The sequence below is a fragment of the Sander vitreus genome, chromosome 7, assembly GCF_031162955.1.
Source record: "Sander vitreus isolate 19-12246 chromosome 7, sanVit1, whole genome shotgun sequence".
NCBI classification, from domain to species: domain Eukaryota; kingdom Metazoa; phylum Chordata; class Actinopteri; order Perciformes; family Percidae; genus Sander; species Sander vitreus.
In genome coordinates, this window is record NC_135861.1 from 21,723,280 (window position 1) to 21,748,976 (window position 25,697).

General features: G+C 40.8%; 4 protein-coding genes across 12 annotated transcripts in view; 1 reads left to right on the forward strand and 3 right to left on the reverse strand.

The window, feature by feature from the left end:
• The window catches only part of LOC144521070 (serine/threonine-protein kinase WNK2), a 48,128-nt gene extending 44,884 nt beyond the window's left edge, over nucleotides 1–3,244 (reverse strand). For 2 of the 4 annotated variants that reach the window (XM_078255337.1, XM_078255335.1), the window contains exons 1-2: nucleotides 2,312–3,243; nucleotides 1,114–1,892 (exon numbers count right to left, since the gene is read on the reverse strand). In XM_078255337.1, the coding sequence (XP_078111463.1) occupies nucleotides 1,114–1,761 (648 nt within the window). In that variant the 5' untranslated portion in view covers nucleotides 1,762–1,892; nucleotides 2,312–3,243. Of the gene's footprint in view, nucleotides 1–1,113; nucleotides 1,893–2,311 lie in introns of all 4 variants that reach the window. The other 2 variants (XM_078255336.1, XM_078255339.1) reach the window with 2 other exon arrangements.
• Nucleotides 1–17,123, forward strand: part of LOC144521075 (ninjurin-1) — a 28,087-nt gene extending 10,964 nt beyond the window's left edge. The window contains exons 3-6 of one of the 3 annotated variants that reach the window (XR_013502284.1): nucleotides 8,782–9,019; nucleotides 10,172–10,302; nucleotides 11,609–11,776; nucleotides 13,263–13,743. Coding sequence is in view for 1 of the 3 variants with exons in the window: in XM_078255349.1 (XP_078111475.1) it covers nucleotides 8,821–9,019; nucleotides 13,263–13,342 (279 nt within the window). In the remaining 2 variants the exon portion in view is untranslated. Of the gene's footprint in view, nucleotides 1–8,781; nucleotides 9,020–10,171; nucleotides 10,303–11,608; nucleotides 11,777–13,262; nucleotides 13,744–17,031 lie in introns of those variants that run through there. The other 2 variants (XR_013502283.1, XM_078255349.1) reach the window with 2 other exon arrangements.
• Nucleotides 14,185–19,152, reverse strand: LOC144521073 (caspase recruitment domain-containing protein 19-like). Of its 3 annotated transcripts, none has more exons than XM_078255347.1 (6): nucleotides 19,067–19,152; nucleotides 17,341–17,486; nucleotides 17,022–17,178; nucleotides 16,364–16,432; nucleotides 14,740–14,805; nucleotides 14,185–14,527 (listed from the first exon to the last, which is right to left on the reverse strand). In XM_078255347.1, exons 1-6 carry the CDS (start codon nucleotides 19,092–19,094, stop codon nucleotides 14,412–14,414), a joined length of 582 nt encoding a protein of 193 aa, XP_078111473.1. In that variant the 5' UTR covers nucleotides 19,095–19,152; the 3' UTR covers nucleotides 14,185–14,411. The 3 variants fall into 3 exon arrangements, with proteins under 3 accessions (XP_078111473.1, XP_078111472.1, XP_078111474.1); XM_078255346.1 differs by lacking the exon at nucleotides 19,067–19,152 and adding an exon at nucleotides 18,131–18,228; XM_078255348.1 differs by lacking the exons at nucleotides 16,364–16,432; nucleotides 19,067–19,152 and adding an exon at nucleotides 18,131–18,228.
• Nucleotides 19,153–19,583: 431 nt separating this feature from the next.
• susd3 (sushi domain containing 3) lies at nucleotides 19,584–24,881 on the reverse strand. 2 transcript variants are annotated; one of them, XM_078255344.1, is made up of 5 exons: nucleotides 24,348–24,879; nucleotides 22,363–22,557; nucleotides 21,390–21,537; nucleotides 20,547–20,717; nucleotides 19,584–20,424 (listed from the first exon to the last, which is right to left on the reverse strand). In XM_078255344.1, exons 1-5 carry the CDS (start codon nucleotides 24,583–24,585, stop codon nucleotides 20,094–20,096), a joined length of 1,083 nt encoding a protein of 360 aa, XP_078111470.1. In that variant the 5' UTR covers nucleotides 24,586–24,879; the 3' UTR covers nucleotides 19,584–20,093. The 2 variants fall into 2 exon arrangements, with proteins under 2 accessions (XP_078111470.1, XP_078111471.1); XM_078255345.1 differs by having other exon boundaries at nucleotides 20,195–20,320; nucleotides 24,348–24,881.
• Between the last annotated feature and the right edge of the window lie 816 nt (nucleotides 24,882–25,697).

Here is a 25,697-nt window from a genome sequence, read left to right on the forward strand (position 1 = left end):
TATGCACACATGTAGTACGCTACATAGGGTTTGTCACGTAGTGGACCCGTGCGCTGACGTGCACCAACATCTGCAAGTGGCATGGTAACTGGCCAATGAAACATGATCATTGTAGCGTTTCAAGCGGGCTCTAAATCAAACAACTAAGCCACACAGCCAACGGACGGGACGCAGCGCTACACAAAATATTGCATACTTATTGCGACACTTTCGATATATTGCAATATCGATATATCTTGCACCCCTACTATGATGGTATGCGTCTTCACGTCAGCAGCCAATGCTTGTCAATCCCTTTTCCTGTGTAAACCATTTAAAATGTATTGGTAACCCATTTGCAATTTAGCTGACTCCCTAATGAGGCTGACTGACAGCTCCCTGAAGACATCACCATTATACTAACGTCATGTGTGATCCTTCACAGACAGAGAGGGGAGCACAGAGAGGGGGCTTCCTGTGAAAGTCAGGCATTCCTCCACAAATATAAATCACTGATTGAAAAACAACTTGTGCATATCTTGTAGAGAAAAAGATGTATGTAAAAATGTAAAGATATTTATTACTGAAATAGTCTCCTATGCCCATCTGCAAGAATAAGAATTTAAAAAAAGGGTGGTAAATGTGGCTGCTGAATACAGATTGTCTATCCATAGTCTCTTTGCCACACCCTCCTCCAAAGCGCGCTGAAGGAGGGTCTGGCTACTCCACATAGCATTCAAGGACGGGAGGAAAACGTGCTCTGGTTTAATGGCATTTCCTTAAACCAATCAGAATCGTCATGGGCGGCGCTAAGCTCCGCACAGAGCCGCTGCAAAATAGTTGTGCGAGAGAAAACTCAGATTGGACAGATAGATTAGCTGTCTCAATTGACCCTGCAGAGATCTGAGGAGCAGTCAAAAATAGTCCTCATTAATCCACCAAATTTAAAATTCCAACACAAAGAAAGCGGAAGGAAACGGAAAAATACGTGCATCCGACAGAATTTCCTGCAGCACCGCCGGAGCAATCCCGGAAGTGTAACGTCAAGGATATAGACAAGTCTATCCATAACTGACACCGGCTCTATGCTTGGGTGTCACAGGGATAGATTGTAAATCAGTTTTAGTACTTTACCTGCAGCTCACACCAGGCAACTTCCACCCAAGTCTCAGTATCCAGGCCCTTGTAGACCGTCTTAAAGGACCCTCTCCCCAGCTCTATGTCAAATTTGAGAAATCTTCCTCCTGGAGATGTGGAGACTGCTTTCATCTCCGCCTCCTCCTCATTCTCCTCACTGGATGCCTTGATAGCAGCTTTACCGCTATCATTGCATGTAAGATTTAATGCATCTCCACCTTTATCCTTCTCTTCATCGGCACTGGCGCTCTCTGTTGCACTGTCTTTTTGCCCACCTTGACTTTCAGTGCTGGAACCTTCCTGTACCCCACAGCTAGTCCCTCGCGTCCTGTCCACTATTGTCCGCAGGTTTATGTTTAGGATCTTATTCCTGTTATTGCATTCAGGTGCTTCAAAGGCCTGCTCATCTGGTTCCGAGAACCACAGACTTCTCCTGATGAATCTCTGATGCACATTCCTCTGATAACTGGAGGAAGGGTGTGCACTGGGGTCACTCCCTTCTCTCACTACTGAGTCCACAAGATTGACATTTCCATCACCCATGGCCTTGTACACATTCATAGTCATTTCACACTTTGAGTTTGGTACAGATGGGTGTTTCAGTTCTTGATGGGCCGTGGAGTTTGAATTAGCCTCCGGCTCCATGGTGATTTAAAAGTGCAGTCACTTTGGTTTCCAGGTCATTTGTGCCATGGCTAGACTTCCAAGATGTAGATTTTCAGTAGAGATGAATACCTGCAGCGCCCACTCGGTGACGCAGTTTGCCAGCAAAGGCCCTTAAACAGTGACAGACGAGATTTCATTAGATATCAGGAGCTGCAAAAATAAATGTTGCCAGTTAACGTTAGTGAAACAAAATCCAACAATTGTAGGGCAATGCTGCTGAAGCTATAATGTTATATTAGGTTTATGGGTGTCAGTCACGTCGGACTTTAAGTTAACTGTTAGTTGATGTTAATAAAAGCCGGTGGATAAAAAGATAACCCCACGAGTTAAAACATATCATTGGCAGAAGCAATCATCGGCCAGGTGAGGGGAAAAACTAGCAAGCTGGCTCCGATGACACAAGTTAACGTTAAGTTTGGCAATTCAGAGCTAACGTTTGTTGCTACTTTACCGTCAACATTCAGATAACAATAGGTTAGCTAGTCTTCAAACATGTTATTCCATTGAACCAACATGGGACACGACTTACCTATGTTCAAAAAGCGAAGAAAACCGACCAAAAAACCTCGGCTAAACCCACGCTAACGATACACGACACAGACAGAACTGCCAGGTCCAGTGTTAGAAAAACATCGCTAACGTTAGCCGATTGTCCATTTCAAAAGGTGGACTTTATAACGCCCTATCTGCATAGTGTCCCCATTTTCACCTACAAAAGCTACCCAAAAGACCGTAAACGAATACAGGTTCAGTCTTTACTAAGTGACCATATACCTCATATTAACGAGAAAAAACGACGAATATGTTGTATTTATCTCCTTTCAAGTCCTCTCATCCCTTGCTTCGGTTGCAGATAACGTGACGATGCCGAGTCTCTCCGCGGTTTCTACTGTATGCGGAGCATGTACGTTATTTAAAGACCAGTGGGCCGCTTTAAGACACGGGAAATGTTAGTTTTTCTGCCTCTCCTCGGCAATTAATTTACGCGGACAACCGTTTTCGCTTGTCATCGTCGCTCCCCATTAAGTTAGGTTAATACAACGGCGAGAAACACAAATGTGTTCCCCATTCAGCTCGCATGGTTCCACGCCCCTGGTAACGACTGGAGGGGCTGTCCAATCAAACAGCACGCTGGGACACCACAGAGATCCACTCATACTGCTGTACTGTTCACCATAATTGAGTGTATATCTCACATGAAAAAGACCAACAAATACTGTGTAGAATCATGCAAGGGAATGACAAAGCGGTAAAATGATTATTCCATGCAAAAGCCTGTTATCGTCTGTAAAAATTCTTTCACGCCCTTCGCCAGCTCAATCATCCATCATGTGTCCCTGTCTCAGAGCTCAACAGCCTTCTGTACAACACAATTTTCTAAGAACAAAATAGTGTAGAAAATAGAATAGAATAACTGCATATAGGCTACATCTGCTGTCAACTAGACTGTACTTGCAGTTCCGGTCTTCTCTTCCCCAACAACAAGACACTTTTCAGCTCAATATCTCAGAGCTGCATCGTGCAGCTGAGTTGCAGTAGCCTACCACACGCATAACAGGGGAAGTAGGTCTGAGGTAAGACATTTGGAAACAAAATGTTAATTAAGGGAAACAGGTAACCCCTGTGTTGTGCCATACTGTGCTGTATATGTGATAACCGATTTTTGAGGTATAATTGATTGATATGATAAGTTGTGTGTTGCACAAATTACAACTGCAAGAAATGAGAGCCTGGATGCAATGTTTCTCTGTCCACCAAAGGTATTTTTTTTAATTATTGCTTTCTTGCTAACAACTGCATCCAAATCCAACTATAGGGAAATCCAACAAGAACCAAACAAGTGCTAATTGGACCTGGAAAATTGATTGAAATTCAATGCAGCAGTCTTGGCAGCAAGTTTACATTTTTTAATTTTTGTTTGGATTTTGTCAAATAGATGTTAATTTTCCTTTGTGGGCATTTTCAAAGCCATAGTTTGTGGCGTTGTTGCATTTTTTATGTAAGGTGGTCATGTTAAAGTATCCACCCCCTGTAGTTTCAGCATTCTCCCCCCCTTCTTATATCAGCCTACATGTCATCTATATGGGGGGTGTCTAAACTTTGCAGAACAAAAATGATGCATGTCCACACAGAAATAAGTCAATAAAAAAACCCAGAGATCTTCATGTCTGTTTCAGGCATGCAGGGTCAGATGACAGTATGGTTCAGTTGAGGAGTGGAGCATTGTTGGCACCTAAGTGACTTTATAAATAATGAATCCCCTCCTTTGTTTCCACTTCACTGGCCAAACACACAAACACATGCACACACACAGTTTTACTTTTACATAATGTCATCCGACTTCATGCCATGACAAGGAGTGTTTATTGTGTTTTATGTGGTGATTGAATTTGCCATTTGACAAGTAATTACAATATATGATAGTTAAGATGCAATTTTACAGGGCAAGGAAACGGGCATCACTATGTTATCTCCATAGTCACTGTCTTTATAGCACCATTTCATTTCAGATAGATGTGTGTGTGTGTGTGTGTGTGTGTGTGTGTGTGTGTGTGTGTTTGAAGAAGGGAGGAGGAAGAGAGAGAGACCAGAGATACTTTCTTGTGACTGTCAGAGCTCAGCCAACAGAGGCAGAATGTAATACCCTTCCGCTCAATAAAATGAGCAATTGGTCTCATTAACAATGTGTCTCCCACCAGGGTGAGTCAATACGAATGGAATCAATCCATGCTCCTTTTGTGGCGTGAAGATCTTATATGCAGACTTTCCACAGGCTTTTAATATCTGTGCCTGTGTTACACTGAAATCTAAAACCCATCAGATTCTGTGTCAGATCTCAGTTCATTGCTAGCACATTCTTGAGTATGTCTAATCAGTAGGTTTTACACTGCAACATTTTCTAGAATGAGAAAGTGTTTCAGTCTCTGAGTCCTAGCGGGATGGATCACGCTCTGAAACAACCATGTTTTCTTTGCACTGTGTAAGGCTGTAAAACTAAAAGCCCAACAGAGAATCATGGAAATTAGATTTACAGTTGGGTCGATCCTCATCTGGAGGAGGGCCAGAGTTTGAGGTGAGTGAGAGAGAAAGACTGCTGACAGGACATGATGGATGGAAAACAAAGAAGTGCTGATGTATGAGAAAAAAAGAAAAAAAAGTAAGGGAAACACCCATGCAGTTACAGATGTAAGTTAATTTGCTTTTTCATCGTGTTCCTATACAGCAGCAAGTTCAATTAACTAAACAGTATATGCAAGGTCTCCCCATGTTTTAAGTGGTGTCTTGTATTGTTGCAAAGAGCTTTCTACATGTCAGATACAGATTGGTACAAAGCATTAGTCACGACATATGCACACAGTAACTGACATGCAGGTATTTAGCTTAGCGGTAATCAGTTAGTGTGAGGATGTGGGAAAAGTTTAGGATTAGGTGTGAGAGTTGAATGAGTTCATTTATTTTGCTTGGAAGCAATCCAAAGCTTTAGTTGGCTTTTGAAACACAATGAACAACTTTTTTTATGGTTCAATTAAGATTTAGGTTCGATTAGAAATCACAGCCTTCCCAGAGTGTGCAATTTCAAAGCAGGTAACCTAATGCACTGCAACTACCTATGAAGCAGACAAAAAAGATTTATGATGGGAAATCTCTCATGTGTGAAAGTGTGGTGCATAGCTGTGGATGTCTTTTATTTGTTTTTAAAACACTGCATAATTTGGCACTGGTTTAAATCTCACTTTGTCCCAATCTCTCCCTAAATTACTTCCAAGCCTTTTAGTTTTTCAGCCCAATTACTCCTCTCGATTCTACTGTTCAGTTAACATTCAAGAGTGATCATGCATTTTCAATGTTTCTCCCTAGACTAAAGAACAGCTACCCACTATGAGGTTTTATTACTCAATTTACATACATGTTTAATAATAATCGTCCCTATTTTATCTGTTCTTTGTATTGTGCTTTCACATTTTATATATACAAAATGGGCCTATATATTTTCTTATTCTACAACAGTCCAGGTTGTTTGGGAGGTATTTTTCATGTATTTATTCATCAAGTCATTCAAGTTATATAAATGTACCTGATCTTCTCAGTATAGCACTTTGGTCAAGTTTAATCATTTTAAGAGGTATTCTTTAATTAAATAACCATCTGATTTCCTTTGAACCACTTTCTCCTATGCCCACATACTGTAATATTAGTGACACCTGATCATATTCTGCAGAATATGTTCAATATTATTATATGAAGCTGCTATTCCACAGTGACACATTGAACTGAGAGCTAAAACAGATTCAAACATCTTTTCTACCTCCCTCTGTCTTCCCTCCCCTCCTCATCCTCCCCACTTTCTCTCTCCGCAGTGTGTCCCCTGAGTCTTTTTCAGACAAGAAATGCAGTGTGAATAATTCATCACAAAAATATTGAAACCTAGGACCAGTAGGCCTACAGAGCAATTAACTTAATGAATACCTTTTGTTTTAGATTGTTGAAAATAACAATAGAGCTGTAATGGCTGGATGACTGACAAGCGATCTGTTTCTCAAATGGAAGAACAAAATTCAGTGCAAATATGGGTTGTTGTAGGTGTTTTTCAATGCGTTATCCAATTGTAACCTGGATCACATGCAACCTGTCATATATATATCATGCCCCCCCCTCTCATGACAGCACAGTGTGACATACCCTGACCTATATTCACTAGCTTTATGTTTTACATCAACTCCTCTGGGGTTATTAGTTATTATCCTATGTTCTCAGCCATGTGATATAAGTAGACAGCAGGATTAAGAATGACAAAAAGCTTGTAGGTGGCCTTTCGTTTTGGCCTTATATATGCCCAATACTAAACATCAAAAAGAGTTCTTTGTATTTGCTGGTGAATTTTTGAGAAAATCCATCTACTGTGTTTCTAGACATACTAACAGCATGTTTCCAACCTGTGATCTCACAACAAGCATTATCTCACTCTGTTCTGTTGACTCTGGGATAAAGGGCTGTCTCTGAAAAGCCTGTGTCAGAGTTTGGGAGCAGAATGGCTGACCCTGACACGTCATGACAGTGTACCATTTGTGGCGTTTGGCACAAATCACAGTCACAAGGGCGCTACACTGCACCAATGTTGCTTTTCCGTGGACTTTAGGGAACATGTTTTGAAGTGCTGTTCAATTCCTTGTTTTGAGTCTTACCAAGAGGCATTATGGCTCAGAGTGAAAAGAACACCCATAGAGATGTTTTTCAAGGTTTGCTAGATGTCAGGATGTCTCTGCAGTGTTCACATGAAGCTATATGGCAATTTATAAAATCTGAAATGATAGGTATGCTGCCAGATGGGGAACTTGGCCAGTGACATGTATTCCATGTAAAGCAATGGTTTATTAAGAGAATGAAACTTGGCTTGTCCAGTGGTTATCACAGCATTTAAAAAAAAAAAATTATTATAATAACGTATCACAATAATTACAGCAAACAGTTCTTCTTCAACCCCACACGACCAGTTTGTACTTCCCCCTCATATATAAATTTAACTGTGCCAGCTGATTGTTGTAAATCTACTAAATACATTGTAATTCAGCTGTAGTCTACCCTGTAGCAAATTAGAGGGTGCAGCTCTTCTTTTCTCTATCCCTGGAGCAGAAGGAAGACAGATCGTACCAGCTCAGTGGTTTGGTTAATCCCTGACAAACTATGCTCTCTGCAGCTGCAGGGGTGTGTTGTGAGAAAAATGGGAAGGCTTCAGTGTCAAGGAAGAGACTGCGAGCACTGCTGATTATTTTGTGTTCGCAGAGAGCGTGCAGGTTTTGGCCTTGACACGACCAAATCCTCAGCGATGGTGCTCAGTAGTTAGCCAGGCATTGCTGAACAGTAGCTCAAAGTGAATGTTTATTCAGCATCAGTGCTCCTAAGGAAGATGTATTTACATCATTTTTAAAAGAGTGATTTTTTTTTCAACAAGTAGACTGTTTATCCAGCACAATCACATGTATGAATTCAGTGTATGAGTGTGTGTGTGAATAGGTGAATGAGAGGCAAATTGTAAAGGTAAAAAAAGTAATATATAAAGCGCTACTATTTACCATTTACCTGCTGGCCGCAGTACTAGTCTCTCTCTTTGTGGTGCAGAGTCCACTGGGATGGAGTAGACACATGCACACACACACACACACACACACACACACACACACACACACACACACAAAACCTAGCAGATGTTTTGTTACATAATCATCACCCACACAAGAATCAATAGTTTGTAGAATTCAACATAAAACTAAGGTTTATTTTTTTTCTTTAATGCTTTTGGTTTTCACCTGTTCACTCATGGAAGGGATGCAGCCTAAATGACACTCCTCCATCCTAAGTCCCTGCTATATATAATATATATATACAGTACAAATAAAATGTCTATATATCTCACAATGATTAATGAAGAAAACTGCTGCTGTAAAAAGATCTGTTTTGGGTTTTACTCAGTGCAGTAATACAGCTAAAGAGTCACAGTATCATCCACTATCAGTGTGTCAGACACACTGCTTTGATTTGATAAAGTCAACAAATAGTGGACTAGAGGGCTCACAGCAACACATGGTACAATATGCTCAGAGAACAAGAAAATGTGCAGACTGAATGTGATTATTTGAAACCATAGCTAGTGGAAAGCCTTGAACACTGCACGTGCTGACTTGTTCATGTTCACCGATCTGTTACCAATGTGTCAGTATCTCTTTGCTGCACTAATTGCTTTGTTTTCAAAGGTCACTCTTCTGTAATGGCTGTTCCTTGTGCTACTTAGGTCAGAATGATAACCAGATCCTCCCCATCAATGCACATGAAGCACAAAATTACTGCTAGTCTCATCAACATGCTGCCTTGTTGCTCTGTTGGGAGAACAAACCACAGCACAGAGCATGCCTTTCTGTTTATTTTCAAGCTTTTCTCTTGATATCTCGCTATCTCAAAGCCATAAACATTATCTCTGTGCCAGTTACTTTCTTCTCTCCCTAGGCCTCCTATCCAGATGCTGAACCCACCAGCCCAGCCCCTATGAACATGAACCACTATGCTAATAAGAAGAGTGCAGCTGAGAGCATACTGGATGTGGCTCTACTGATGGCCAACGCTTCCCAGCTAAAGGCTGTGCTAGAGCAGGGGCCACACTTCTCATTTTACACCCCCATCATCACCCTAATCAGCATCTCCCTCTTCCTGCAAGTCACAGTCGGGGTCCTGCTCATCTTCATAGGTGAGAAAATAAACAGAGCCCGAGCCCTTTTGGTATAAACCAGAGGTGTCTTTGTCTGGCAAGCTTCACATCTCTCAACCTTCAGCCGTTTGTGTGCATCTCAGCAAGATTCACCAATGCCATTGACTCCTGACAAATAATCCATTACCAGTTTGACTCTAGCTATAACTATGGCAACAAGAACTGATACCAGGTCAGAGTTCACAAGGTTTTAGTGCTACTGTCAGCCCTTGTGGGAGTGGATGAAGGAAGGTTGCTTTGTTTCTTCGCTGTGTATGTGCGTGTAAATGTGTCAATATGTGTCGGTGCTCATGTTCTATGCATGTCTTAGAGTAAATAGAAAGAAAGAAAATCAACTAAATCTAAATGTGCCATCTAATCACACATCCAGGGATTACGAGAATGTCTGCATTTAGCAGCCACATCCAGGGGTCGGAAAAACAGGTACATTAAGATGGTAAGATGAGTTAGGATGAAAAGTACCAGTGCAGGTTAGACTGCAGTACATTTTCCTCTGAAGGACTGAACAGAAGGTCAGTGAACTTTAGCCAGGTCACAATGATTAATTTCTCTAATAGAAGTAATAAATAAAAGACCGTTTGTCAGTATCCTCTCCATACCTGAAACATAACTAAGTTATCTCTATTGCACTCCTCTCTCAATAGTAATCTATAACCTTAATAATCTAAAAAGAATTTAGAATTAAAAAGCTTAGGCCATGTCCCCTGTAAATGTTTGGTTTAATTTTTCCTCTTACTTGAACCTCTCTTTCTATTAATTCTACAATAGAGATATTGTTTACAAGTTTGAAATTGTGCTGTGTTCACAAAAAAAGCACAATAGTTGTAATTAATCAGTCATATTAACTGTAAAATAAGATTTTTGAATCTTAAAGGATCCCGTATCAGAAAGAGGGTTGGTCCGCATGTGAGAGTCATCACACAAATTCATGAACGCCTGCCCACTTTTAACCCTCTCCATCCACCAAATCTTCAAGCCACCGTCCCCCCCTCGTTTCCACCAGAATATCAAACACATCTCATTCTCATTGCTCTTTTCGTTCCTCTTCATTCATTTTCTTTGACTGTTCTGAACCCCACTGCCCTCTCTGCCCTCCCCCTCCGTCCTCCCCTCCCTCTATCGTTGATCCAGCTCTGTTTAAATGGAGCCAGTGGTGCGTGATGTCAGTGGCCTACATACCACCGACCCCCCCAACCCAACCCCACTCTACCCCACCCCAGGCAGATCAGACACACACAGCCACGGACACCGTTTAACCTTTGGTAATCTCCCACATACACGTAACATGTCTCTGTGGAGTCACAGTTACTGTATACTCCCACCTACACACACATTTCCCTGATCACACCTCACTTTTTTTATCATAGGCGGGCTCCTGTGATGATGAAGATGACAACTTTTATTAGCTGCTATGTCATTATTACAACATTGATTACTTGTTTTTGGTCATTTTGTTTAGAACAAGGTGTTAACAAAGCACTTAGAAATGAAGCTGTGTAGGAAATACAAGCTTCCCTTGATCAGTTCACTCTTCCCTGTATTGTTCTGTTTGCTTTGAATCAGAAGCTTGTCTTTGTCATAAATGGCTGAATCCACAGCAATAGAGTGACGCCTAACATATAATAACAAGTATTTGGATGTTAAGTTGAAAGTAAATACACTGATTTAAGGGCACCACATGTAAAAAAAAAAAGTGATAACACTATATTTTATCAATCATACAAAACAATTATCAACAGATAGTTTGTTGATTTTATACCACATATGCCCACCAAATTTTTGAAAATGATATTCCACTTGTATGGTACTCATGTAAGCACTAAATTGTACATGGAGTTTATTGTGTTTGCTGACATTAGCTTTGCCACTACTAATTGTGTGGGGTCTCACAGACCCCACTGATGTATGTATAAAAATAATAATAATATCACAATCAACCAGTTTTTTTCTAGAAATCTTCATAGACTTATTTTGGAGTCTCTGAGACCCCAGACAGAAGTTATGCAACATCTTAAACATTTCATCAGTTCACAAATCATATTTATAAGCAATTATAATTGAATTAGGAAAGCCATGAAGTATCAAGGTGAAGAAACAACAAACTTATATATTTTTGAGCTATTAAAGAGGGCCCCGATCTCCAGGAGCCCGAACAGAACATTAGTATTATTATTATATTTTATACAATATCTTTCACATACTGTTTTATTGTGTTAGCTGTTCATAAAAAGAAAAAAATCTAATGGTATTCAGCACAGATTTTATTCAGTTCAGTTAAAAAAATAACAGTTTGCACAGGGAAAAAAATAAATCATATGATTCCTTTATCCTCATATGCCCTTGTCAAAATGAAATATTTTATATACTGCATTTTTGTGTGATCACTCATGGACATGTTAGTTCCCTGAACCCAGACTTAAGTATATATGGATTTATGGTTGACAGTAAATCTGTGTATAATAAGTTGGCTTGAGTCCCAGAATCAAGTAGACTGCTGATGCTTGATTGGACATTCATCGAGTGTGTGTTTGTGTGTTGTTTAATTGTATTTCCTGCTTCTGTCTGCAGTTTGATGGAACCTGAACGATGAACAAAAGCATTGGAGGTTGAACATTATGGAAAACTTGGTCACAGGCCAGCTTTTATCATAGTGGTAGTCAACGTCTTCATCACAGCCTTTGGAGTTCACAGGCCGAACCGCAGCGACTAACCAAGAACACACACATACACACATAGGTATTCTTTCTGTTTTTGCTGCTCGCTATATTCTTTATGCTCACCCTCTTTCTCTGCTCCCCTCTCTCTATACAAACAGGTATTTTCTCTCCTGCCTTACTGTGCAGTTGTCTCCTATAGACGTCCATGTAGTCAGCATGTTTTTGGGCCTCTCCTCCCCTGACCTGTACTTCACAATCCCCTACCTGACCTACAAACAAACACACTGACCTCTCCATGCTCTCAGAGAAATTTCCAACGGAAAACAACTCACAAAATCCAACTACTGTTCATTTACCAGAAATGGTAAGAAACAGCAAACAATAGAAAAACGGCAGTAGTGACAAAAGGGGTCTGGTACGTAAACAATACAACATTTGTTCTCACTGGACAAACAGGAAAGTGTAGACAACTGCAGTCAGGCACATGTGAGGTCACACTGTCTGTCTCCTTTGCTGTCCGAGAGTGACCCTGAGCACCGGCCAGACACAAAAGCACAGTTAAACACACATCGCGCACAAACACACACACAAATGCTGACAGCAGAACAGGCTTCCATTTTTAATTGCATTGATGACGTTCAAGCAAGATGTCACGGTTCATTTCCAGACAGCTCAGACCAGGTGGTTTGATGGGTCTGCTGAACAAATGTATGCAAAGCAGGGTGTGCCTCATATGACTCAAAGCTCCATCCCACCTCCACAGCTCTTTAACCTTACCAACATCTGCCCCCAACCACAGGCGTCATGCCTAACATTCAATTATAGCAATGCTTGGTTGTGCCATGACTCTCTCTGTGTTCTGAGCAAAGCTGGAGTGTGACTGTCGTTCTCTGGACCAGCAAATGGTGAGTCAGAGTCAACACAGCGCAGACCCAGCAGAACTGCTTGTTAAAATGGAAGCCTTAGACTGTGTTTCATCAATGTCACTGAAACCCCAATTAGAGTCCAAGCAAATGCTCATTTTATACACTTCAGTGGTTTAACACAAGGACATAAAAGCAGTTTGAGTTTCACATAACCATCTGCTAAATACCTGAACAATATTCATGTTCCTATCTATATCTTCTTCAACATGATTGTGACAAAGCACTTTTCAGATGACAAACCAACGTCACAATCTGATCCTTTTCCTCCTCAACTATCATTGGTAACCGTGGAAACAGCCAGAAGAGTGGAGAGCCAGATTGATGACACACACAGCTCCACTCAGAGCAGATCTGGGGACTGATATATATATATACATAATGTCTATGGCTCCATCTCAGTCCTGAAGTTGAAGATGAGCGGCTCTGTGGGGGTCCAACATCACAGGATGCTGATGATCATCGGGGTTGTGTGCGAAGCAGGACTATTAATAGCTCCGTCTTGGGAATGTGGATACCAGTATTCAAACTGAACAATCACCCTGGTGACACTTTCAACCCCCTTTAGCATCTCCTCATCCCTCCTCTCTTCCTGACTCCACTCTCTCATTTGTTGCTCTCTCTCTCTCTCTTTCTTTGCAGAGAAAACAGAGGCGGAAAAGCCAGCTCAGTGCCGCAAACTTCCTGAGATCAGACACCTGAGATATCTGAGTACTGTGTAAACCATCATTAATGTGGCCATTGTCCTACTGATTCATCATTATAAGAAATACTTGAAAGGGCTTCAAGTGAGTATGAGATGCATTCGGCCTGCACACAAGTCTTTCTTTAGCAGTCAACAGCGTTTAATGTAGCATTTAATTAAGTTGAATCTATTCAATCAATAAGTTTGATTGTCATTATTAATTAATGTGGCTGTCTGTTGCTCTAGTTTGTCATTGTTATAGCACACCAAAACATTTTCCATCATCATGTTTCCCACTTTAGTGCAATGAATGAGGAAGCACTGCCCTCTAGTGTATTTAGTGAAATAAATGTTTTATCGTGTTATCGCCATTTCATGTTCACAGTGCCAGACACAAACCTACCATCGTGTGATTTTGGTATTTAATGCTTTAGTCAGTAGACTAGTCTCTTTATTAGTCTCTTTATTAGGCTACTGTATTAGAAGGCACTGAAAGTGGGTGAGTGGGTGGAAATATATGTCTATGAGAAACTGTAGTGCAGTATATGTTATGCATGCACAGCAGATTCAAGCTACTAACACAGGAGTTTTCACTTATGTTGCCTAAATAGACCATGTGTACAAACTGTGCTTGATTGCATCTTCCTCGCTCTTCTGTTGGTTTAGTTGCACCTGTTATGGCAGGACAACTTCACCCTTTAGCACTCGTATTAGCACATAGAGTTTGGTGAAATCATGTAATTCCAAGCATAACTCCAACTAGTTCAACCTGAGGTCTAATCAGCCAGAGGGATTGAAAACACCTGTTTGGGTGTGCAGTTACTCATTTTAGCTGATTGGAATCATTAGTTCTGTACACACAATAAATCCAGATCAGACTCATTACATTTTTTTCATGTAAAGAGATGTTAGCTGTGGGAATTCAAGACACAGTGACTTACATTAATGTCAGCTTCAGATATAAAAAAGAAAGTCAATTAGTGCTTACAAATGCGTGACATTTTTAGCCTCAAAGCGTATGTGAGTTTGGCACAGCAAAGGGGCAATTTTCACAGCTTGTTCTTCTCACAGGGTTACTTCTTAAGCATTTCAGCATCTTAACGGCCTCATTTCTTCTGCTTTCCAACCTCAGCAGAGGAAATGAAAACATTTTTAGCACCTTCACTAAATCTTGCTGCAGAGCAGTGAAGAAACAGACCAGTGCTTCTCAGTGTCTCAATTTCTGTGGGCAGAGAGAGTGGCAACAAAGAGTTTTAAGATATATGGGGAGTGGTTTAGAAATGATAAACACAAACAGAGTATGTTTTAAATGTGAAATAAAAGAGTTAGATGGGCTTTGGGTGATTTTTGTACAATTCTTGATATTCAGAAGTCATTTCAAATGCCCAAGGACAAATAAGTCTGAACACTTCTCCATCTTTCTGTATGACTCACCTCCGTAATAGTACAGCATTGCAATACCAGCAGCAAAACTGAAACAGCTCAGGAAGAACATTGGTCCTGCAGAAGGAAAGAGAAGAGATAATGTGTGACGAATAACACCTATAAACAAATGAATATCTGATCAGCTGGTGGGCCTGCGAAATGTGCATGGGTCAGTGTCTTCCTAATAAATGATATGAACTAAAAAGCTTAGAAAAACTGAAATGTACGCTAATATATGACACGAGTCAAGAGTCCAAAGCTGCTCTGTGAAAAGAAAGTAACTGTCTTGTTGTTCAAACAAACCATCATTTCCTTGTATGACTTATGATTGGGAGTCATCACTGATGACCCATTTCCCTGCTGACACACCTTTGACCCTGTGGATGTGCCCCCACACTGTTCAAAGGAATGCATGACAGAGGAAGCTGTTTTGGACGAGGGGTTTACATGTGGGCTTAACTGACCCACAAAGCCAGAGCACTGGATTTAATGGGATGATGAATGGTGAAGCAGTGCAGAGCAGGCAGGGCCCACATTCTGAAGCTCGGGGTTAAAAGGTTCAGCAGACAACTATGTTTGTTAAAGAACAAAGCTTAGTTGGGCTTAATGGGCTTATCTGAAGATCAATGAGGGGGTACAGTGCACCCTGACACACACAAACTGTAAGTCCACCATATTAAAAAAAACTCCCTAGTAGTCATGCTGCAAAATGAAACTTCTAAACTGCAGATTAAAGGCTTGTTGAAGCCCATTAATTACAAATCATTATTACATTACACTACTACCCACACTTTTTCAAAGTTTTTCAAACCACCGGTTTCAGTTTATGCCAGCATAGGATTCAAACTAAAAGTAATTTTGCAAAGACTAGACACCTTTCTTAAACAGGCAATCCACCCAAATACCCATTGTTTGACTCCATTTGGTTGCCTTTTGAAAAAGAACATGAAAAGAGCATACAAACAACAAACAAAAGAACATTCTCTATCCCGTTGTATAAACATGAAACTCCACAGTGCCCATTTGTGTCATTCTCTCATTTTAAAGTTATGTTATCATCACATTGTAATGCAGTTTAAAAAAGGGGGCATTCAGGTTTGAGAGATGGCTGTTATGGACAGAGCTTGTTGCTCTGTTGTCATGGAACCAAATCAAATATAAATCAGTCTAAGTTTATAGAAGAACACGAATACAATGTGTTCTTGAATGCACCGGTTATTAGTTAGCATACTAGTTCCTGCTTGCAACTGCATCTCTACTTGATGATAACATACGTTAGTCGACATAAACTTGTTCAAAACAAACAAAGCTGACTGACTGCTTGGATTACCTCAACTAATTTTAAAGTCCCTACAATGTGATTTCCACATTGTTCTAAAATAAAAACTGCCTGGAACACAGGTACTCAATCCATCAACATATGGTGTGCTTTGAAAAGTTGTTGACGCGTAATTTAAGGTATACATGGATTGTACATACTTGGCTAAAACGTGTAAATAGCTGTGGTCTTTTTAACATGCAGATAGTAGATGCCTATATGTGCAATTTAACTTAAACATATAAATCAAAAACAGAAAGCTCATATAATGCTCTACTGTACTCGGCAGCAGTGTGAGGTGTTGATTAGATTTACCTCTGTCATTAAGCACATGTCGCTCTGGGTGGATCGCCACATTGTTAGTCCATTTTGGATCGGCCACCTCTAGAACAGAGATTAAAAATGGTTAATGGGTAAACCCCACACTTTAAATAACAGCCTGTGTAATGTCACATCCACTACTTGAACTATAGTCCAGGCAGCACATTGGCTTCTCTCTGAATAGGATAAGCCTCCATAAGGCCAGACAGGGCAATTACACAGCAGGGGATCCACTATTATGGGACACCGGTGAAGTTGCTAGTAAGATTTGCCAACCCATCTCACCTAAAACATATCAGATACACTGGACAACATAACTTTGAAAACATGAAGGAAAAAGTAAGGGGCGCATAAATGGATACATGTTTTAGAGAAGCTTTTCAGGTTTAAACCACCAACCCACAAGATAATGTGTTTGAACACTGGCACATGACTATGCCAGATGCATATGGATTAATACACACTGGCATTTTCTGGATGTTGATGTCACTTCCATTTTATTTATTTGGACCTTGACAATATATAAAACCTGCTCCGATTCTACTGTACCTTTAATTTTATCTCCCCACCAAACTGCTACAAGGCATTTCTGCACTTTCATCTGAAAAATACATTCAGGTGTGACTCTGCTGGACCACATTTTTGTTTTTACCTCTTTGTAGGACTCTGGTGGGCAGGCTGGAGTAAACGTCCTCAGCGTGGATGTGAAGTCCTCTGTAGAATTCATAACACGCCTCCTCGCCCTTCCCATGCAGGTGCTTCAACAGCTCAGGCAGCCGCACCCTGGTGGGCACACTCAGTTTCCTGAACTGCAGGGAGACACATGCTGAATTGAATCACTAAACACACCTGCATACTTCTGTTGCAAGTTCCATTTTTAGTTTTTCCAGATTCAAGTGTAAGGACATGATGACTGTCAAAACAGGATGTTTGGTGTTGTTAGAATGATGTCAAATGTTATCTGTAATGACCATGTGGGCTTCCTTGTCACTGAGTATCTGGGGGTATATCCTGTTCAGCTGCAGCACCAGTCTGTCAACCAGTTCAGTTTCCATCCTCTGGTCCGAGCACAGGAACTGGGCGTCCCTCTGGAGCTGCTCATGGTAATCGTCAATGTCTAGCCAAGAACGATAGAAATGACAACATTAAAAGGAGAGATGAGCAAGAGGCAGTGTCAAATTAAATGCACTCTACACTACATATACACTTGAATTCTTAAAGTCATATTCATAGACGCATCAGTGATCTAAAATTGCATGTACCATTGTGTGGTCAGTTCAAAACCGTATGACCCTGTACATTTAGAGCATGTTACAAAGCACTAATTGAAGGCCCACAGATTTTATGTCAAGTCTTAAGTAGTTTCTTAGTATGCAGCGGGTCTTGGCATCAGTCCTGTTCTGAAAATAAATGACTAAGAGGTTTATTCTCCTGTTGAGAAAGGTGTTTTTGTCCATTTGGCAACACCCTTGCATGAATACCAAGTCAACTGAGTTAAGACATGCATAAATAAGCCTGTGAGGCGTGAAGTAAATACCAGTTCTTTGTTGACTGTTACAGGAGCTGCATGGTTCAACTCAATGGTTATTTGAGGCTGTATTTTATAGTGCTTTTGCCACCAAATCCCACATTTTCCTGCCAACTCACTGATCTTCATCACTGAGGTGTAAAGGGACACTTGGGTCATAATGACAAAAAGGTGATGAGCATAGAAGCATAGCTCCTATTAAGTGTGTATTAGTGGGCGCCTGGTTAGCTCACCTGGTAGCGGGGGCGCCCATGTATAGCGGCTTACTCCTCGACGCAGCAGCCGCGGGTTCTTGCGACTTGCGGCCCTTTGCTGCATGTCATTCCCCCCCTCTCTCCCCTTTCAAATCTAAGCTGTCCTATACAAATAAAGGCCTAAAATGCCCCAAAAGAAATCTTAACAAAAAAAGGAAGTGTGTATTAGTAAGTCTGGGTTAAGGTTACCTCATGACCATTGTTGATCTTTGCCTGTGCATTAATGTGATTCACATCCGTCATTAGGATTTCTGAAAAATGTCCACATTACCCAGGCAAATTTGTGCTTGCAACTGATCTTCAACAGCTAGTAGAGACGCCACAATTTTATATCATGTAGATACGAAATTAGAGTTAGTTCTGTGTTACATTTGTAATCAAGTACATCTAGTTTTACTTTTTCTTTATACAACTAGCAACATCTTTAAACAAGTCAGGCAGAATATCCTGCTATAAACAAAAAAAAAAAGTTGTAGCAAGAGTAGATAAAACTGCCTCATAAAGTCAGATTTGAGCCAGTTCTTCATGGAAAAATTGATTCTTAGACCAAACTTCAGATTGGGATGTGACTGACAAAGGAAGGAGCTTCGTTGTGCATGCTTTTTATAAAGGGCTGGGTAGCTCTATTAAATAACATAATGTAAAGCATCAAAACTGCTGATGATTTATTTATAGGCTTGATATCTGAACAGAAAAGTAGGTAGTTGGCCTAGTAGTTAAGTAACACCCAAATGCTTCCGTCACATGAAGCCAAAATGAATGCATTTCATAACACATTGCTATACAAAACTGTAGATTTTATGCAACAACTGGCGCACCACACAGCACAGTAGGCGGTGAGCGATCCTTTCCTAGAAGTGGATTTCTGTAAATGATCCAAAACGAGCCAAAACATCTTACCCGTGATTCACAAACCTGTCATACTGACAAACAAACAGCGCATCGGACTTGCTCTTTCCGACCGACAAAACTCCCGATAAAACTTGGTCTCCCCGGCGTGACGGTCTCTGCTGTCCAGTTACATCAGCACGCTGCGCCGCCTAGGGCCGCATGACTGACCTCAGGGTGATTATCAGTCCGCAGACAGCGACGGCGGACTGAGCTGACAAGCAGATTACCAGGATCTAAGCTTTCTGTTGCAAACAGCAACACAGAGGTGACATTTATCACTTTATTTTATTCCCTTCTTCAATTTATACCAATGTCAATTATACCTGATAATAATAATAATAATAATAATAATAATAATAATAATAATAATAATAATAATAATGTGTTGCGTTTACCCACCTGTGTGTAAGCTACATCATTTTACAGTCAAAATCACTGTACTGCTGCTGCCTTTTCAAGTTGGCTTGTAAACATTCGGATTGATCTCTCAAAGGGAAATGTACAACGTTGCACTCCTCCCATTGCAATACAGTCTCACTCATTATCAGTATACATTTTTCATTTATTTACATTCTTTAAAAAAAACATTTACACACTGGCATACTGTGCTTTTCAGCTGCTCTCCTTACTAAACAAAGTGGACTTTCCAGGCCTGGATTAGTTTCTCAGACAACTTCCTCAGCTGTCTACAATGTATTGTGAACTAAAAAAACACCTTAATCGTTAACTTTAACCAATTGAGGGCATGAATGTCCCTTGACCTTCTAATTACATGGAGTGTCATCCAACAAGGCTGTCCTGAAAGTGCAATGGCTCCCCTTTTTAGACAGAGGGCAGTGTGCCATTACAGTTTACAAAAGGCACATCATCTGTCTGTCAGATCAGTATGCCTATAGAGCCATTATACTGTGCAGAGCTGCAGACATTATAATTTCAACAAGACAAGGAATGTTCAGTTATTACTTCCCATAGTCCTCATCGTACAGACCACCATATTTGGCAAGTAAACAAGTTCTTGACTGATGGTATTCACCTCCTGTGTAATGTGTCCTCACACTGAAATAATCCGAATGGAAAAGTCTTTGGCAGGGTTATTATTCTTCGTGTTGGACTCATCTGTGGTTGATGGGTTCACTCCTGACAAACTGCTCTGCTGTCCTCCATACTGCCACACCACACCAGGCCCCATTGCTGAGATCTGGCAATCTGGGTTCATAGTTTGACTGGAGGACTGAGGAGGTCTGTTGTATTCAGGTGGACCAGAGATCTGTGCAGATTCTAAATTTTGGAGTAAGAGAGGCTGGTTATAGCCGGGGAGAGTAGAAAGCAGAGGAGTGCGGCCATATGTGCAGTCAGCACTATAGGCAAACTGCTGATGACATCTGTGGAGAAAAAGGACATGAAGTTGTTGTTTCTGCTGCTCTGCATGTCTTCATTTTTTCTTTGAAAAAATAAATTCTCCCTTTTTTTTAACCGTTTAAGCAAAGGTCAGCCCACATCTCACCTGCAGGCTTGCATGTTGTCACACATGGCTGAGTAGTCGGTGTCCCACAGTGAAAGCACCTTCTCCTGGGTATTGTTGTTGTTGTTGTTCCTGCCTTTATTGCCGTTGCGAGACCTGCTGTTGTCCTCCTGATGTTGGGCCTGCTCCTCCCAATGCCACATATCTGACTCCCTGTTTAAAAGAATCCATATAAACCTGCAAGTCAGTATTTCAGTTTGTAAATGCATCACAGGAAACTGACTGTTAACTCTCTTCTTTGCTCTTCTGCATTATTTACTTCCAGTAATGGACAGAACTAAGTACATTACCTACAATTGATTTGAGTTATTTCCATGTTATATTATCTTTCCTACTCCATTAATCATCTTAGATTTATCTTGTGACCCTCAGCCCTTATTTTTACTTTAAGGTTCCTTGTGATGTTTTTGACCTCCAGTAGCTATGGAGCTGTTTATCTATGAGTGGGTCCCTGTTTTGTTTATCTCATGCACAAGGAAACAAATGCATGCGCGCACAGATGGGTGACGTGCACAGTCCTCACAATGGTTTCATATTATTCCACAAAAATATGCAGCAATGTGCCAAGAAGAAGACAGCGAGCCAGTAAACATGGATGTAAACAATGCTGGATTTAAAATACTTTAAAATCGGCTTTGCAAATGTTTTATGAGGAAGGAAATGCTTTCAACACATTTGTTAGAGCTCATGGATACACACAATGCATTTTAGTAAGTAACAGTGACATAGATAACTTTTGTTTTCTCCACAAGAAGGACTTGAAATGAATGACTTTTACTTGTAATAAAATACTTTTAGTTTGTGGTATTGTTACTTTTAAGTCACCTGTCATGCTTTTTCCTTTTGTCCTCTTTGATGCAGTCGAGCAAACAGCAGGTGATGAAGGCAACAGACATGAAGAAGATTATGGCCAAGCTTACGATGGATGCCAGCACAGCCACACGGAAACCATAGTCCTCATAGGGAGACAGAGCTGGAGTGAGAGAGAAGACTGTTGACTGATTTATCGACTTTATTTCCATGTCATGCACTCAACGTATTAGACATCTCCATTCATCATGCCGCAGAATCTGTGTACAATTTCTTATCAGACTCAGGTACCACACAAAACACTGCCACCTTAGGCTTTACGGATAAAGTCGGCCACATAGACGGCTTTAGCACAAGTCTTTCATTATCATTTAACCAGAGGGGATTGGTAAAAATAAAGTCATTTTACATGCCAGCTTGTGACGGAAAGGACAATGAAACATCAATTCCATTTTTTATTTCTTTCAGTTTCACATGAGGCAGCTTCTTCTCTCCCATGAGGATTGATCCTGAAACATAATTAAGATCCTGCTCTCACTTTTTCCACTTGCTCATCAAGAAAGTGGCTAACTGTGCACCTGCTTGAAATTATTCCTCTCTATCTCCATTAGCATTAATAATCTCTTTTAATGAGCTTTATCCCCAAGCAAGAAATTATTTTCTCTTGAATGTGTCCTCACATAATTTAGAAGAATTAATTATTGCAAGCCAAATCATACCTCAAGTGTCTTCATGTAACATTGCCCATAGCCACAATGCCTATCAGATAATGTTTAATATATATATATATATATATATATATATCCTATCTCTTCAGAATAATGAGCAGGCAGACAGTTCAGGGGAAGTTTTGCAGCTGCTGCAATTCTCCCAGTAAAAGCATTTGGAACATTTAAACTGCACACACATATTTGGGTTATAAAGTGTATGAATGAGTGCCATTATTTTCCACAATAACTGACATATCAAGGTCTTAGTTCCTACTCACGTGTACAGTAGTTCTTCCCCACCCATTGTGTGCTGTTGGTGCCCAAGACACACATTAGCTTACTTCCAACCAGTTTGTGTTTGGCTGGGCACTGCAGGGAAATGACTGTGCCCACAGTCGTGCCATTGCCCTGGATGATCCTCTGGGTGCCCAGGGCCGGCAGGGGCATGGGTGTGCACTGAGCCTGGTTCTGACCTAAAAAAAAAAAAGCTGACAGTCAGTTGGTGAGGAATCAGATTGTGTGCATCAAAAACAGTGGCTCTGATTGAATTATGTTGCAGATGTTAGATGTGCATTAATCATCAAAAGTTCAGCGAAAGTTTGAATATGTGTTTAATTTATGTGTCTTCAAAAGAAATTAGTTTTCACAGAGATGATCAGACGACTCAGAATTCAAAAGAAGCACAACAACTATTCAGGGTGAACAGTGTGTGAACAACAAAAAAGGATGAAGCACTGCAGATGAGATTCAATGTGGGATGGGACCATCATTCCACAGCTATCAGCACTGAACCCCTGTAGGGCTGCACAGCACAACGCAGCGTGACAAAACACAGCCCCCCTGTAACAGCCTGGTGCAGCGCTGTATCGGATTCTTACAGTATATTGAAGCAGGAAACATGATAAATCATTAAACAAAAGGCCTGCGAGGCAGTGGAAACACACGGGCCATCTGGAGCCATACTAATCAACCGGTTATCATACAGCACAGCACAGTGCTCAGCATACTACAGGAGGGGAGGTCTCTCACTGTGTCTGCTTAGTACGCCAGCATTCTGGCAAGAAGAACCTCCAACAAAAGAGTATCACTTCATCATGACACAAGCTGTTGGAATGCAAATAAACACAATGACATCAAGTCGGTGATTTCTAACATCAGGACAATGTGATTAGGCCCAGGAAAAGTCAAAGCAGAGCTTGTTTACTGAGAGAAACCTGCTTCTGGTTTGCATTAAAAACACAATGGACTTGTGGCATTGGAGAAAATTTGAAGCGGTCCTCTTTATAATTTTTAAATGAAGGAAAACATCCAAGAATCTGACAGGAGCTGTGCACTTGGAGAAACATGTCAACACCACACAAGGGGGTCAAATCACACTCGTTTGTGGTGTCACAGACAGAAAGACAGACATACAGACAAAAAGAAATGAAGCAAGAGAAGTATATGTGCATTTTCTTTTTAAAGAATTACACACGCTTCTGTTCAAATTTTACTATGACGGGCCAGACTCAACAGGGATAAATACTTATATGAAAGCTATTAGCATTAGCTCACCATATTCAAGTTTATGTAACACAAGGATGCACTTCCGATAAATGAGAATCACTTTTATGTAACGAGTGTGTGTGTGTGTGTGTGTGTGTGTGTGTGTGTGTGTGTGTGTGTGTGTGTGTGTGTGTGTGTGTGTGTGTGTGTGTGTGTGTGTGTGTGCGTGCGTGCTTATGACTGTGTGAGCGTGCGTGTGAGATGTTCAGCTGTGCATCGGCGCGAGAAGTTTCTGATGTTAAAGCCTTGCCTCCCTTTTTCACTTCCTCTTTTATGTTTGTTTTAAATGATTAGATCTGTTAGAAAAGTGTGCATGAAGTTCATACATTTTCCCTTTAAACCCCCAGCTGACAGCTTGAATGATGTAAGTGTAGCCTATTTATTAATGCGATTTATGTTTCTTAAATTATTACACACCTATCAATAAAAGTCCGCAAATGTATCATATTATTGAGTATATATGGGAATTGGAATCACAAGTGGCCTACAGTAGGCTACTGCAAGTCCCTAAAGCAGCAAGGTAACAGATACACAGGGCACCGAGATTAGGCTACCTAAATATAAATGTTTATGTACAATCCTAAAATACAGGCCTGTATGTTAATAATAGAACTGGACTAAGAGATAAGTGAAAGTGCCTTAAACATATCCCCGTCCCACACGCTCAACTCGAGTAGGTCTATGTATTAGACATGGTTCGCGATGGCATCTGTCTTACCTGACTTATTCCGGTCACGGCTGTCATCTTTGTTTGTAAAATCAGTCCTGGACACATCTGCTATTGAAGCTGTTGCTGCTGACATGGTTGTGACAGACAGACGGCCCCCCAGTCCGCGCTTTGGTTGTGCGTAAAGAATGCGCAACGGTGCTGCTCTGTGCCCGGTACAGGGTAAACAAGTCGGGATTCCGTTTAGCTGGAGTCGTGCGTGAGCTTCTTCCAGTGAACAGCTTGACATCCACAGAGTGCTCCCACAATGCTTTCTCACCGCAACATAACGTATACTAATTCCCTGGTATGCACAGCGCGCTGTGGCAAGCGGATGAGCGCTCGAGAGGACGAAGAGAGAATTAAGTGATCGGTCGAGACCTTGTCGACCAAAGAAATAAATGATTTTGTGGATTACATCAGGTCAGGTCAAGTTGGATATCCGAGCTGCGCTTTGTGAGCAGTCCAGTGTCTACGAGTCCACGAGTCTACAGCAGCAATAAACCCGCTCTTTGTGGGCAGGATGTCGCACCGCTGCTCTATTCGAGTCAGGATGTGGTGCTACAGACAGGGTTGAACACGTGATAAAAAATATTTAAAAAAAAACAATCAGCGACGTAAACTTAATCTTTAAGGAATATTAAGCCATTTTGCCAATGCACAGCTTACATTCCTGACTCCAGTATCCACATTTCAACAGTTAATATAGTAAGTGTTAATAAGTGTTTGAGAGAGAGAGTTCCAAATCAAAGAGAACTGGTTCACAAAGAGATTGTTTGCGTGATTATGTCCAAACTTCACTGAAGATATGCAAGCTAGGACCTTCCATCATTAAACTAATACCACCAGCTTCAAAGTATGTGATACAGGATGCTCATTTATAATGCTGGCAAGTTACGACAGTAGTAGTGCCAAATACAGAGGGAGGAACAGTCAAACTGATAATAGGCTATAATAGAGAAGGGTCTTATAAAAGGTGTGACAGGGAAAGACACAATTTCAGTGAAATTAGTACATGGGAATACATTTGACTGTACAATGTCAAAACTGTGGTTTCCCTGTAAATAACCATCATTGCTCCTTAATGTTTCTCTGTCTGATTACCTGTCTGGCATCATTTTTTTTCACTTCTCTGTCTGTGTCTAACTGTGTCACAGTTCGGTTAGACTTGTGGTGAAGGTGATAACTGGTGACTTGGATGATGTGAATCATACAACTGCTTTACTTCTGTTTTACTGACAGGTTTCTTAATAGAATGAGTAACGTGGATGGAAACACACACACACACACACACACACACACACACACACACACACATACACATACAAAAAAAACAATATAAAGGGTTTGTTCAAACTGAAT

Bases quoted from the DNA above. Each gene is read 5' to 3' on its own strand.
- LOC144521073 (XM_078255346.1), bottom strand. From the start codon at position 18,215: ATGCAGCAAAGGGCCGCAAGTCGCAAGAACCCGCGGCTGCTGCGTCGA. The intron at 14,806-16,363 runs GTAAATCTAATC...TTCCTTCTGCAG, and splicing joins ACATGTGCTTAATGACAGAG to GACCAATGTTCTTCCTGAGC. The intron at 14,528-14,739 runs GTGAGTCATACA...CTCTGCCCACAG, and splicing joins AATGCTGTACTATTACGGAG to AAATTGAGACACTGAGAAGC.
- susd3 (XM_078255344.1), bottom strand. From the start codon at position 24,585: ATGTCAAGCTGTTCACTGGAAGAAGCTCACGCACGACTCCAGCTAAAC. The intron at 21,538-22,362 runs GTGAGTAGGAAC...CTCTCACTCCAG, and splicing joins GGGGAAGAACTACTGTACAC to CTCTGTCTCCCTATGAGGAC. The intron at 20,718-21,389 runs GTGACTTAAAAG...TCTTTTAAACAG, and splicing joins AAAAGGAAAAAGCATGACAG to GGAGTCAGATATGTGGCATT.